At 41.1% G+C, this 14,665-nt stretch overlaps 1 protein-coding gene across 3 annotated transcripts in view; it reads left to right on the plus strand.

Annotated features, from left to right (window-relative positions):
* PDPN (podoplanin) overlaps nucleotides 1-14,665 on the plus strand; it is a 43,211-nt gene that overhangs the window by 22,315 nt on the left and 6,231 nt on the right. For all 3 annotated transcript variants that reach the window (XM_049877972.1, XM_049877973.1, XM_049877974.1), the window contains exons 2-3: nucleotides 6,493-6,629; nucleotides 12,330-12,462. In XM_049877972.1, the coding sequence (XP_049733929.1) occupies nucleotides 6,493-6,629; nucleotides 12,330-12,462 (270 nt within the window). The remainder of the gene's footprint in view (nucleotides 1-6,492; nucleotides 6,630-12,329; nucleotides 12,463-14,665) is intronic.

The raw sequence follows: 14,665 nt of genomic DNA on the forward strand, positions 1-14,665 counted from the left end.
CAAGCGCCAGGAGCTCGGGATGTGAAGGGGAAACCTGGAAGCTTTTGGTCTTGAGTTTCTGCTACCTAGAGAACTGCTGCTTGAAGAGGCACACCCTTTTTCTAAAGCAAAGCATACCTGCCTTTCAATCTGCCCCTTCTGAAAGCTTAGATTCTAACAAGTTTTTTCCTAGAAAGGGACACATCTGAGGATATTGGGATTCTGGTCACTATATAGGAAGACTGAAGGAGACTAACAAGATAGGATCTCAAAAGAAGAGGTGTGAGATACGAGAGAAAGTAGCTTCTTCTGACAACCAGGAACATAATTTCAGAAGGATGAGGGAAGGGGGACCAGGGGGAGGGTATGGAAGAGGAAGGGTGTCAGAAACCAGAGAGGGAGGTGGCAGGCTTTCCAGCTGTGGAAGAAAGGATTTAGCTTTACACAAAGAATTTGGTCTTTGTCCCTAGCTCCTGAGAGAGAACCTCTAAAACCTTGTAATTTTCCCAGTGATCGAAGTGTCTTTGATGAGGCCTCCAGACCACACCTGAGGGTTTATGCTAATGTAGTGACTCAGATTGGGACTGGCCAAACCAGAAAGACCCACCAAGTGATATTAGCTCACCTCAGGGAAGGGGGTGGGGATGATTCGATCAATCACGCCTGTGTCATGAAGCTTTGATAAAGGTTCTGAACACAGAATCTCCATGGGATTCCTGGTCAATGAAAGACATTGATGCATGTGAAAAGGCAGCTTATCTCCTTTTGGGACATGGACGCTTTACACTGGGAATTCTTTCAGACGTTGCTCAATGTGTCTCTTCGTTTGTGTTCTTTTTGCTATAATAAAGCTGTAGTAATAAGCGTAGCGCTTTCCTCAGTTCTGTGACTCATTCTAGTGAATTATCGAACCCGAGGGAGTAGTGGGAGCTGGCAGGTCAGAAGTGAGCTGGGGCTGGGGATTCCCAAGCTTGCAGCTGGCGTCTGAAGTCTGGGGCACACTTAGCAGTCGGGACGACGGCGCCCTATAACTTGTGAGGTCTACCTAGCTCTGGTGGTTAAAGTCAGGAGGAAGTGCTGCATGGGCTGTGGGACTGGAACTGGATTGAGTTGAATAGATTGCATTGATTTGATTTCTACACAGCTCGGTGTCGGAGGACTAGGATTTGACTTTCCACACTCCCTGTCCAAGACTGCTACAGAGCACACCATTGAGAAGGAGAGATGGCTTTTTCATACTGCATTGATGAGCCCACGGATGTGCACATTTTTAAACAGCTTTATTGAGACATAATTCACACATCCTACAGTTCACCCGTTTAAAGTATATCATTCAATGGTTTTTAGCCATCACCGCAGTCAGTTTTAGAATATTTTCGTCACCTCAGAAAGAAACCCCCACCCCAACCTCCCCACATCTACCCTCTCCCCCATACCTAGGCAATCACTAATCTACTTTCTGTCTGTATAGATTTTCCTGTTCTGGACATTTTATGGAGCCCTGGTGGCACAGTGGTTAAGAGCTTGGCTGCTAACCAAGAGGTCAGCAGTTCGAATCCACGAGCCACTCCTTGGCAACCCTATGGGGCAGTTCTGCTCTGTCTTCTAGGGTTGCTATGAATCAGAATCGACTCCATGGTAACAGGTTTGACATTTTATATGAATGGAATTGTCTAACATGTGACCTTGTGTGTCTGGCTTCTTTCACTTAGCATAATGTTTTCAAGGTCCATCTATGTTGTAGCATGTATTAAAACTTCATTCCTTTTTTATGGCTGCATAGTATTCCATTGTGTATGCTATAGATATATAAAGTTTGGAAATTATATAAATTCTCTCTCTATATTATATAAATTCTCTCTATATAATATTTTATTTACCCATTTATCAGTTGTGGACATTTGGATTGTGCCCACGTTTTGGCTATTATAAGGCTGTTGGCTTAAAAAAATATTATAAGGCTGCTGTAAACATTTGTGTACAAATTTTTGTGTGGGCATGTATTTTCATTTCTCTGGGGCCTACACACTTTTTTATTCTACCTACATCCCTGGCACTGAATTACCTCAGCAGCGATCAGTTTATGTGAAGAAGAAGCTTATGGTGAGGAGACCATAAATTTAGGAATAGCTCTAGAGGGAGTCCCCAGACCGAGGGCTATCTGGAAGGGGGAGGCAGTCTGCAGCGTTGAGGCCATTTAAGCTGGTCCTTGTGCTTAGAGGTTTCTCCTGTGCCGTGATACAGTATTTGAAAGGAGAAATTTACCTCAGTGAGAGCTAGATTTAAAGCCATAGGGAAAGGAGGGTTTATTGGGACAACTTATTAATCATTTGGGGGAAGTACAGAAGTCTGTTCCTATTTCACATAATACTTAAAAATAAACACAGAATGGAAATATTAAGTGTAAAAAAGCAGAACCACAAGGAAAATATAGGTGAATATTTATGAAATGTTAAAGTATAGGGAAGGATTAGTAAGTATGATATCAAAGGGAGAGAGAACGAGCTTAATAAATTTGATTACTGACAAACTTTGCCATGTATAAACCCAAAAAATCAAACCCATTGCCATTGAGTCGATTCTGACTCATAGCCACCATATAGGGCAGAGTAGACCTGTCCCATAGAGTTTCCAAGAAGCACCTGGTGGATTCAAACTGTTGACCTTTTGGTTAGCAGCCATAGCTCTTAACCACTACGCCACCAGGGTTTCCGCCACGTACAAAAGAGAGAAGCAAAATGTCAACTGGTTAAAAAAAAAAAGTTTACAGCATCTATGCAAAGAATATATTCTAAATGTATAGAGGGTATTTACAAAAAGCTAAAAAAATGGACACCACAAGAGAAAAAAGGGACAAAGAACTTAAAAAGAAGACATTTCTAATGGCCAGTAAACAAAACAGATGGAATAATTTACCATCACAAATCACAAGAAATGGAAAGAAAACCAAAAGATGGATAACACTTATTCAAAACAATCTTTGTTAAGGATTTGAACAACAGGCTTTCTATTACAATAACCTTCTGAATCAATGTTCCATCTAAATTCTAAAATAATTTAAATGAAATATCATCCCATGAAATGAGTGCAAACTAGAATAATGGTATCTTTAGAGATACTTGACGTTAGTGAAAAGATAAAAATCATTCATAATTAGCACTTTCATACAAATAAGCATTGCTTAAGTTCTTAATTATCAAATGTTTCTTGATAACCTTAAAGCATAATTGCTGTGATCAAATTATCTTTTCATAGTTCTTTTAGGGTAATTAAAAAAAAATATTCCAAAGGGAATGGATAGAATGTCATTGTATTTGGAAACTTCCATTGGTTCTGGCCCACATGCCAAGTGAGGCTGGGTGTGGCAGGAAAAAATATTCATGTGAGCGTACTGGTAACACTCCAGAAGTGACCCTAAGTGCCAAGTTGTGAGTATTGGTCTGTTACTGTAGGTTCGCTGGGGACATTGGAGGGTTAGTGGTGGAATTCTCACCTTCCAGAAGGCACAGGTTTGATTTCTGGCCAACGCACATCATGCACAGATACCACCTGTCTGTTGGTGAGGCTTGAGTGTTGCTATGATGCTGAACAAGTTTCAGCAGAGCTTCCAGACGGAGATGAACTAGGAAGAAAGGCCTGGCAACCTACTTTGGAAAATCAGTGAAAACCCTGTGGATCACAACAGTCCCCTCTGGAACCGATCATGGGGATGACACAGGACGGGGCAGCGAGTGTTTTGTTCAGTTGTGCCATGGGGTCACTGTGAGTCAGGGGTTGACTCAGTGGCAGCTAACAACAACCTTGTAGGTTTATCACTCTGTACTTACAAACAGTTGCGTGTGCATCCTTGCCTGCTTGTGTGTGTGTGCTCACGCCTGTGCACATGTGTGTCTCAGAAGGAAAAAAGGTTTGGAGTGACGGCACCGATACATGATTTAAATTTCACGATTAAAGGGAAAAGGACGTCAAATGCTGCTGGAAACGTGGCAGCTGGCCTGATAGGAACTCTTCACCCAGAGAAGCCTTCAACCAAAATAATCAGAGGGACAATTCAGGATCTGATGTTAAAGATCAACTTTCCCAGGGAGCGAAAAGAATGCCAGGGCCGTGAGACAAAAGGCAAGCCTCTTAATCCTGACTGTCATTCACAGAACTGCCTTTGTCTATTCAGAGCGATTTGAGTACTTGGCTCTGTGGGCCAAGGGTAGAAAAGAACAAGAAGGAATTTTCACCAAGTTACACTTTCAATGAACGAAACTTTCTATGAAACAATTCAAACGATTTCATTTGAATTTTTTTAAAGGCAAGGTATTGCTTTTTTTTTTTTTTTGGTTTTGTTTTTAAGTTAGAGGATGCCACGCAGTAACCGTTTTTTTGCTGAACAGCTCCAGAAAACATTCTTTTAATTGATAATTTGTTAATTCAATTCAAACGCGAGGGGATTTTAAAAGGAATATGAGATGCTTAGCTTTTTAATAAGGACTGCTTGCCAGCAGAGGGGCATTTTCCCTTGAGTTCTCTATATAAATTAAACATCGCCTACAGCACAGCCATTAATCCTTGCGGAAATCAATCGCTGCCCTAGCAGATGGCATGAGAAGGCAAAACATTTGCATGTACTTCAGTATTCAGCTACCGCTAACAGCGAAAGCCTTTTCCCCTTAGAAGAAAACTAGGCGCCTACAGCCCATCCAGAGCCATCAATCTGTGCCACTAGATTCGGATTTCAGATGCAAAGGGAAGGCTCATAGAGTAAGCTAGTATTTCTCTAGAGGCTTTCACCTTCTATGTATCAGCAAGGAAGTTATGATCAAATATTTAATAGCTGTGCCTTTGGCTGGGCTGTCTTTAAGCATAAGGAAAGAGCAATGTCTTAAGGCAAGACTGGATTGCTCACTTGAACACTGCCTAGAAACAAACATCTGCTCTTTAATTACTAAAAGTTCCCAAACACCCCTTCCATCTTGTTCTTGGGATGCTTAAGCTTTGTTATTTTGCAACTGTCTTTAGTCATGGAATTTCTAGCACTGCTGTGTGTCAGAGGAGAGAGCTCGTGGCCAATGAGTCAGATTTGTAACTTGGGAAAAGGGTGATTTGATGAGATAAGGGATGATACTTGAGCAGTCATGACTGGGTTGGATTACAGCTGAAAGAGAGTGAGCAAGAGGCCACTGTCGAGATACCTATTCTCTTCCCCATCATGGAATTTAACCTGCCATTTCACCTCACCGATCCCCTGCTCCATTGGAAACATTTCTCATGTTCCATTCATCCAAACGGTAATGAAGAAAAGCCAGGGCCAGGGGCAGTGAGGTCTTGCCTAGTATAGCTCTTGGTGCATTAAGACTTCTATGAGTATCACAGTACCGTTAAGTATATTACTGACCGTCCCCTGTAAACAATAACTCCAACAGTAAAATAAAGACATCAAATTCTGTGATCTATGAGGTGTGGTCAGAACCAATGGTTTTAATCATCCAAGTGAACAGCTGCCTCAAAATTAAATGGAAAGAGACTTTGATTTTTAAAAGATGGAGAGCCCTGCCTTGGGACATTCCTACTCAGTAGGTTCGAGACAGAGCCTGGATATTGTTATTTTTAGAAAGCTTTCCAAGTGATTCTGTTTTAGAAATGTTTTCAGGCCTAAATGATATTCTGTTGACATGAATGCATTACTTCTGTTCATCATATGGAATGACACCAGGAAGAATTCAGCTAATTATTAAAAAGGAAAGATGTGTATCCTCCTGTCCAGCCTACCTCAGTGGGATACTGGGGAGAGCTGGCTGTTTTACCTTGTTGTATTTCTACTCTCCTTTGCTTTGCAAGGAAACCCTGGTGGCGTAGTGGTTAAGTGCTATGGCTGCTAACCAAAAGGTCCGCAGTTCAAATCCACCAGGCGCTCCTTGGAAACTATGGGGCAGTTCTGTTCTGTCCTATAGGGTTGCTATGAGTTGGAATTGACTTGATGGCCACAACGGGTTTGGGTTTTTTTTTTTTTTTTTTTTTTTCAATTTGGTTGCTTTGCAACAGGAGCTCTGGTGACACAGTAGTTCAAATGCTCAGCTGCTAACCAAAAGGCCAGCAGTTTGAACCCACTAGCTGCTCTGTGGGAGAAAGATGTGGCAGTCTGCTTCCGTAAACATTTATAGCCTTGGAAATCTTATAGGGCAGTTCTACTCTGTCCTATGGGAGAAAGATGTGGCAGTCTGCTTCCGTAAACATTTATAGCCTTGGAAATCTTATAGGGCAGTTCTACTCTGTCCTATAGGGTCGCTATGAGGTGACATTAACTCTATGCAACATGTTTAGTTTTTTTGACTGCTTTGCAATGAAGACAACCAGCCCATTGTGTGTGCCAGAGGTGTGGCAAGGAGAATGGTTTTGTTACTGGCACTGGTAAATAAGAAAAATGACCGGGGGTGGGGGGGGGCAGTGATAACGAAAATGAACCTGATTGAAGCTGGCCACAAGATTTCCACCTTAAGTCCTGACTCCATCTTTCTTCTTCAGCCAGCACCGCCCGACCAGAAGATGACATAATAACCCAAGGTACGGAAGGTGGCATGGTGATACCAGGTGTGGAAGATAACATGGTGACCGTTGGTGCCAGTGAAAAGCCCCCTGAATCCACTGACTTGGCAACTCTGGTGAGTGTCCAAGGAAGAGAGGAATTTCCCCCGTATGCAAGGATATGGTACATCTACAATCAGCATGAGCCAACTGCATACAGAGCAACTGTTAAATAGCTCAAAACTAGCCACTTGCCAATTTCTTCACACCTCATAGATCACAGAATAGCTGTTAGCTGGTATGCTGGTCACAGATGATTTGAGAGTATAGACCTGGTGAAGGACTAGGTTTTTACATTTTCAATCTGTTATAACCCAATTTTCAATACAACAAGCATTTTGGATGCTACAGCAGTGACATTGTTATGTTGTTAGATGCCATCAAGTCAATTCCAATTCATAGCGACCCTACATGACAGTAGAACTTAAGGTATAATCTTTATGGGAGCAGATCATCAGGTCTTTTCTCTGTGGAACTGCTGGGTGGGTTTGACTTGCTGACCTTTCAGTTAGTAGCTGAGCACTTAGCCGTTTTGTGAATCCCTGGGTGGCGCAAAATGTTAAGTGCTTGGCTACCAACCAAAGAATGGCTGTTGAAATCTACCCAGAGGCATCTCAGAAAACAGGCCTAGCTATCTACTTCCAAAAGGAACTCATGGGTCACCAAGAGTTGGAATCGACTTGATGGCAATTGATTTGGCATTGCTATAAATAGTATGTATTCCCAGTTTCTTACCTGGCTGTGGGATGGTAATAAACATGGACGGGAATCGGCTCAAGAGTTTGGCTGCTAACCAAAAGGTCGGCAGTTTGACTCCACCAGCAGCCCCTTGGAAACCTTATTGGGGCAGTTTTACTCTGTCCTGTGGGGTTGCTATGAGTCGGTGTCGACTCATGGCAATACGTTTTTTTTTTTTTTTTGGTGGGACTGGCTTCCAGACCACACTGGTATAGACGATGAGCAATCCCAACTCTTAACCTGTCTCAAGTACTTGCCTTAGGCAAACCGTGTCTCAGGTACTTGCAGGGATATGAGGAGCTCTATGTCACACAGCTGACCTTTGAGGAGCCGACAGTTTATTTGGGATAGAACAGTGGTTCCTCTGGCCTGTCTGACCACTCTCCTTGCACTTAATCCTATTTCAGCCATGTTGGCCCTCTTTCTGAACTTCAAATATACAGCTTGTTTAGTTTAGGGCTTTTGTTTTCTCTGCCTAGAATACTCCCCACATCTTTCCATGGCTGGCTTTTTCTCACGATTCTGAAGTTTAAATATTATCTTAAAGAGACCTAAAGTAACCCACCTACCTCCAACTCCTCAGTTATTCACTAGCTCAGCAGTCAGCAAATTACCTGCCAGATTTGGCCCACTACCTATTTTTGTAAATGAGGCTTTACTGGAACACAGCCACGCCTATTGGGTTGAGAACTGTCTGACCCCTTTTACACTTGAAGAGCCAAGTTGAGTAGTTGTGACAAAGAGGCCATAAAGTTGAAAATATTTACCATTGGCCCTTTACAAAAAAAGTTTGCCAACCCCTAATGTAGTCGGTTATGCCAGCTTGTATTTTCTTCGAAGCGTGTAAATTCATCTAACATTACCTTTTTATTTGCTTACATGTTAAGTGTTCACATCCACCATCCCACCCCAGAATATAAGCTGCAAAAGGTCAGGGAATTTATCTTACCATTTTATCCCTAGGACATGGGACCATACTGGGCATGTAGTAGGTCCCCACTTGCGTATTTGTTGAATACTAGCTTGGCATGAACTTTACTGTCAACGTAATCACTTCCAAGTCCTAACTTTATCACTTATTGATTATGTGAGTTTGGGCATATTGTCTAATCTCTCTAGGCAAGGGTCTGTCAGTTTGTCTTACTGTGGGGTCTTGTGTTTTACTGTGATGCTGGAAGCTATGCCACTGGTATTCAAATACCAGCAGGGTCACCCATGGTGGACAGGTTTCAGCTGAGCTTCCAGACTAAGACAGACTAGGGAGAAGCACCTGGCAGTCTACTTCTGAAAAGATTTAGTCAGTGAAAACCTTATGAATAGCAGCAGAACATTATTTGATATAGTGCTGGAAGATGAGCCCCTTAGATTGCAATGTACTCAAAAGACGACCGGGAAAGAACTGCCTCCTCAAGATAGAGTTGAACTTAATGACGTGGATAGTCAAGCTTTCAGGACTTTCATTTGCTGATATGGCGTGACTCAAAATGAGAAGAAACAGCTGAAAACATCCATTAATAATTGGAACATAGAATGTACATAGAACATATGAATCTAGGAATATTGGAAGTCATCAACAATGAAATGGAACACATAAGTACTGTTATCCTAGGTAGACATTAGTGAGCTGAAATGGACTGGTATTGGCCATTTTGAATCAATCATGGTTTGCTACGCCAGGAACGACAACTTGAAGAGGAATGGTGTTGTATTTATTGACAAAAAGAACATTTCAGGATCTATCCTGAAGTAAAACGCTGTCAGTGATAGGATACTATCCATATGCCTTCAAGGATGACCAGTTAATACCACTATTACACAACTTTACACACCAATCATTAAGGCCAAAGGTGAAGAAATTGGAGATTTTTACCAACTTCTTCAGTCTGAAATTGATCGAACATGCAATCAGGATGCATTGATAATTACTGGAGATTGAAATGCAAAAGTTGGAAACAAAAGAAGGATCAGTAGTTGGAAAATATGGCCTTGGGTGATAGAAACCATGCCAGAGATCGCATGATAGAATTTAAAAAGACCAATGACTTCTTCATTACAAATACCTTTTTTCACCAACATAAACGGTGACTATACACGTGGACCTCACCAGATGGAGTACATAGGAATCAAATCAACTACATCTGTGGGAAGAGATGATGGAAAAGCTAAATATCAGTCAGAACAAGGCCAACTGCAGAACAGACTATCAATTGCTCACATGCAAGGTCAAGTTGAAGCTGAAGAAAATTAAAATAAGTCCACAAGACCTTGGGTATATTCCACCTGAATTTAGAGACCACCTCAGGAATAGATTTGATGCATTGAACACTAATGACCAAAGACCAGACGAGTTGTGGAATGACATCAAGGATATCATTTATGAAGAAAGCAAGAGTTCATTAAAAAGACAGGAGAGAAAGAAAAGACCAAAATGGATGTCAAAGAGACTCTGAAACTTGCTCTTGAATGTCATGTAGCTAAAGCAAAAGGAAGAAATGGTGAAGTAAAAGAGGTTAACAGAAGATTTCAAAGGGGGGCTCGAGAAGACAAAGTAAATTATTATAATGACATATGCAGAGAACTGGAGTTGGAAGACCAAAAGGGAAGAACACACTCTGCATTTCCTAAGCTGAAAGAACTGAAGAAAAAATTCTAGCCTCGAGTTGCAGTACTGAAGGATTCTATGAGGAAAATATTAAACGACGCACGAAGCATCAAAAGAAGATGGAAGGAATACACAGTCACTATACCAAAAAGAATTGGTTGACATTTAACCATTTCAGGAGGTACTATATGAGCAGGAACAAATAGTCCTGAAGGAAGTCCAAGCTGCACTGAAGGCATTGGTGAAAAAGAAGGCTCCAGGAATCGGTGGAATACCAACTGAGATGTTTCAACAAATGGATGCAGTGCTGGAAGTGTTCACTCGTCGATGCCAAGAAATTTGGAAGAGAGCTACCTGGCCAACTGACTGTAAGAGATCTATGTTTATGCCTATTCCCAAGAAAGGTGATCCCACACAATGTGGAAATTATTGAACAATAATCATTAATATCACACGCAAATCAAGTTTTGCTGAAGATCATTCAAAAACAGCTGCAGCAGCAGCTGTACCAGTATATCCACAGGGAACTGCCAGAAACTCAAGCCGTATTCAGAAGAGGACGTGGAACCAGGGATATTATTCCTGATGTGAAATGGATCCTGGCTGAAAGCAGAGAATACCAGAAAGATGTTTACCTGTGTTTTATTGACTATGCAAAGGCATTTGACTATGTGGATCTAACAAATTATGGATAACATTGGTAAGAATGGGAATTCCAGGACACTTAATTGTGCTCATGAGGAACTCATATGTAGATCAAGAGACAGTTGTTCGAACAGAACAAGGGGATACTGCGTGGTTTAAAGTCAGGAAAGGTGTGTGTCAGGGTTGTATCCTTTCACCATACCTATTCAATCTGTATGCTGAGCAAATAATCCAAGAAGCTGAACTAAATGAAGAAGAACGGGGCATCAGGATTGGAGGAAGACTCTTTAACAACCTGAGTTATGCAGATGGCACAGCCTTGGTTGCTGAAAAGTGAAGACGATTGAAGCACTTACTGATGAAGATCAAAGACCACAGCCTTCAGTATGGATTACACCTCAACATAAAACAAAACACAACTGGACCAATAAACAACATAATAATAAATGGTGAAAAGATTGAAGTTGTCAAGGATTTCATTTTACTTGGATCCACAATTCAACACTCATGGAAGCAGCAGTAAAGAAAAGACACATTGCATTGGGAAAATCTGCTGCAAAAGACCTCTTTAAAGTTTTGAAAAGCAAAGATACCACCTTGTAGACTAAGGTGCGCCTGACCCAAGCCATGGTGTTTTCAGTTGCCTCCTATGCACGTGAAAGCTGGACGAGTAATAAAGACCAAAGAAGAATTAATTGATACCTTTGAATTGTGGTGTTGGCAAAGAATATTGAATATACCATGGACTGCCAAAAGAACAAACAAAGCCGTCTTGGAAGAAGCACAACCAGGATGCTCCTTGTGGAAACAAGGATGGTAAGACTATGTCTTACATACTTTGGACATGTTATCAGGAGGGATCAGTCCCTGGAGAAAGGATATCATGCTTGGTAAAGTAGAGGGTCAGAGAAAAATAGGAAGACCCTCAAAGAGATGGATTGACGCTGTGGCTACAACAATGGGCTTAAGCATGACAACGATTGTGAGGATGGTGTAGGACTGGGCAGTGTTTTGTTCTGTTATACATGGGGTCACTATGAGTCGGAACCGACTCAATAGTGCCTAACAACAACTACTCTAGGCATTGTTCATACAATAGGATTGAGAATGTATTTAAAGGGCCTGGGTACAGTACATAGTCAGCTCTTAATAAATGTAAGCTATTACTCTGATTTCTTTTTTAATTACTCTAATTATGGAGCCCTGGTGGCACAGTGGTTAAAATGCTCAGCTGCTAACCATAAGGCCCTAGTTCCAGACCTGCCAGCTGCTCTGTGGGGGAAAGATGTGGCAGCCTGGTTCTGTAAAGATTTACAGCCTTGAAAACCCTTTTGGGCATCTCTGTTTTGTCCTGTAGGGTTGCTATGAGCTGGACTCTCAATGGCAGTGAGATTACTGTAATTGGGGGTGGAGGGAGTTAAAGAATGAGAAGACGTTGTTGCTGTCATCGCTGTTGGGTGCTATGATATGATACGTGCCAGATGTTATAGGGAAAAATTGCCATTCAAGCTCAAGAGACAGAAAGAATTAAAGCCTAAGGATCCAGTGTTTTCAGAAGAATTAAGACCCCGGGAAGTCAGCTGACTAAACATTTAGCATACATTTCTGGAATAGATGTAATTCCTGTCCGCAATCTTGTTTCATTTTTTTTTTTCTTTGTTCTACTTTAAATTTATGCTAGCATATATTCTGTGTATTTATGACATCATGAATTCTGTTCTAAGATAGAATGTATACATTTTTTAAACTGTAGGTTTTATTTCCTGTTCTGTCTCATATACCTCTCCAATAGGTGCCAAAAAGTACAGATAGTACAACGCATAGGCACCCCGAGGACCTGCCCACCCATGAAAGCACAGGCCATCATGACCATGAAAAAAGCCAGAGCACCGCAGCCCCAGATGTGGCGACTGGTCACTCCATGGGTAAGAAAACCAGTCACCTCAATAGGGCTTGACCTTCTTTTGTGTAATTAATGCATTCTAAAAATTCATAAACAAATGTAATAGTAGGGGACATATTGGAATGCAAGAGTGAATTCCAAACCAAGCTTTTAATTTGGTAGATTCACAATTTGATTTATTGGGTTGCTAAGAGCTGAACAGTTCTCTCTACTTTGATGACGAATAAGAATAATGCTCCCACGGGGCCAAGTTAAGTAGCTACTGATGTCATGCTGCCGAATTAGCTGATCCTAAGCTAATAAAGGAAACCCTGGTGGCATATTGGTTAAGAACCACAGCTGCTAACCAAAAGATTGGTGGTTTGAATCTACCACATGCTCCTTGGAAACCCTATGGGGCAGTTCTACTCTGTCCTATAAGATCACTATGAGTCAGAATCAACTCGACAGCAATGGGTTTGGTTTTTTTGGAAGCTAATAAAGTGCTATGGGGAGAATTTTCTGCTGATACCCAAGAGCATAAAACTCAGCCAACCTACATAGCTTTTAAGAGATTCAACACTAATATTTGGAAACCCTGGTGGCGTAGTGGTTAAGTGCTGTGGCTGCCAACCAAAGGGTTGGCAGTTCAAATCCACCAGGCGCTCCTTGGGAACTCTATGGGGCAGTTCTACTCTGTCTTATAGGATCGCTATGCGTCAAAATCAACTTGACAGCACTGGGTTTGGGTTTTTGGTATACTAATATTTACCATCTTACATTGAGGTCAAGTCTGTATACATGGAATAAGAATCTATTCTAAACCAGGATTTTGGACAGTTTCATGTTTCACAGTGTGGATGGACCACCTTGTTAGAGAAAGTTAGTTAGAGGACTTTGGGTCTTTGCCATTATTACAAGATTCAGACTGTCACTGATGAGAAAGAGCAAAGACCATTGTCATGACAACTTAGCAATGGAAAGAGATAGCTTCCTATATTGAGGAGCTTTCTTCATTAAGAAAAATTTGAGTGTTTGGGATGAAAAAAATTATGCCTTATTTTGCGGTAGATGGTGTGACAGGAAAGGAACTAACCCTCCAATGACTACAATGAGTGCTTGCCAACTTGAGCAATTGTATATAAATCATTTTATCTAGGTCTCATGTTTCCATCTCTAAAATGGAAGTAAACATAAAGGCTTTGTTTGAAGCAATGGTTCCCAATTTTGGTTGTACATATGGCCCACCTAGAAAGTTATGCTTTATTGTTCAATATACATTTCCAGGCCCAAACCCCAATCTCTTCTTAAAAACTCTGTAGCACTTCTGAGGATTCAGAAAGTACTTCATCAAGTCCTTTGAAATAAAAGCCCAAGATGCTAAAGAAAGGATGAACATTTAAAAACCAGAGAGAACCAAAAAAGTTCTAAATAAGAAAAGAATAATATGTGATCATTAGAAAGTACTTCAAGGATTTGGAGAAGGATTGCTCATTGTTAACTTGGGTTAACAGCTCATTGGCAGCAGAAAATGGAACGCTCTAAGGTGAAGGCTCTTTTTACCATACCAGACTGCCTCTCTTCCTTTTCCTTACAAAGATTTGCAGTTGCCTGGGAAATACTCATGGTTAGTCTCCTGCCCCATTGTATCACAAAATGTGATCTTGACATTGGCACATTTCCACTTCACATAACAGTATTCCAAGAAGGTTTTTCTTTAAAAAAAAAAAAAAAAAAAAAAATTGTGGTTAAAAAAATATATATAAAAAACATCTTTCACCTTAACCTGTTGTACGTGTATAATTCAGTGATATTAGTTACATTCCACCATGTTGCGTAACCGTCACAGCTGTTTCCAAATTTTTTCATTACCCTTCACATCTCAGGAAGTTTTTGCTTGTGAGTTAACAGGGTAATTATAAGTACTCAGTTTTTTAAGAGGTAATCTTATTAGGGTAGCAGATGTCAAGCTTTCCCATGAAATAGCCAAGTACGATGACGTCCACATGTGTGACATGTTTCTGTGATCACAGTCAGTGTAACTGGGAGGAGCTAGGGAGGAAGGGACTAATTAGCTCTAATTCAGTAACAAATGTTCCACAAATGTACTTTATTTTTGGTCATACATTTTCTAACCCATGGTGTCATTGATGGCGATAAATAGTGTGTTAACCAAACCCAAACTCCTTGCCATCGAGTCAGTTAAGACTCATAGCAACCCTGTCCATAGGGTTTCCAAGGCTGTA

This window comes from Elephas maximus, chromosome 3 (assembly GCF_024166365.1).
Source record: "Elephas maximus indicus isolate mEleMax1 chromosome 3, mEleMax1 primary haplotype, whole genome shotgun sequence".
Taxonomy (NCBI): domain Eukaryota; kingdom Metazoa; phylum Chordata; class Mammalia; order Proboscidea; family Elephantidae; genus Elephas; species Elephas maximus.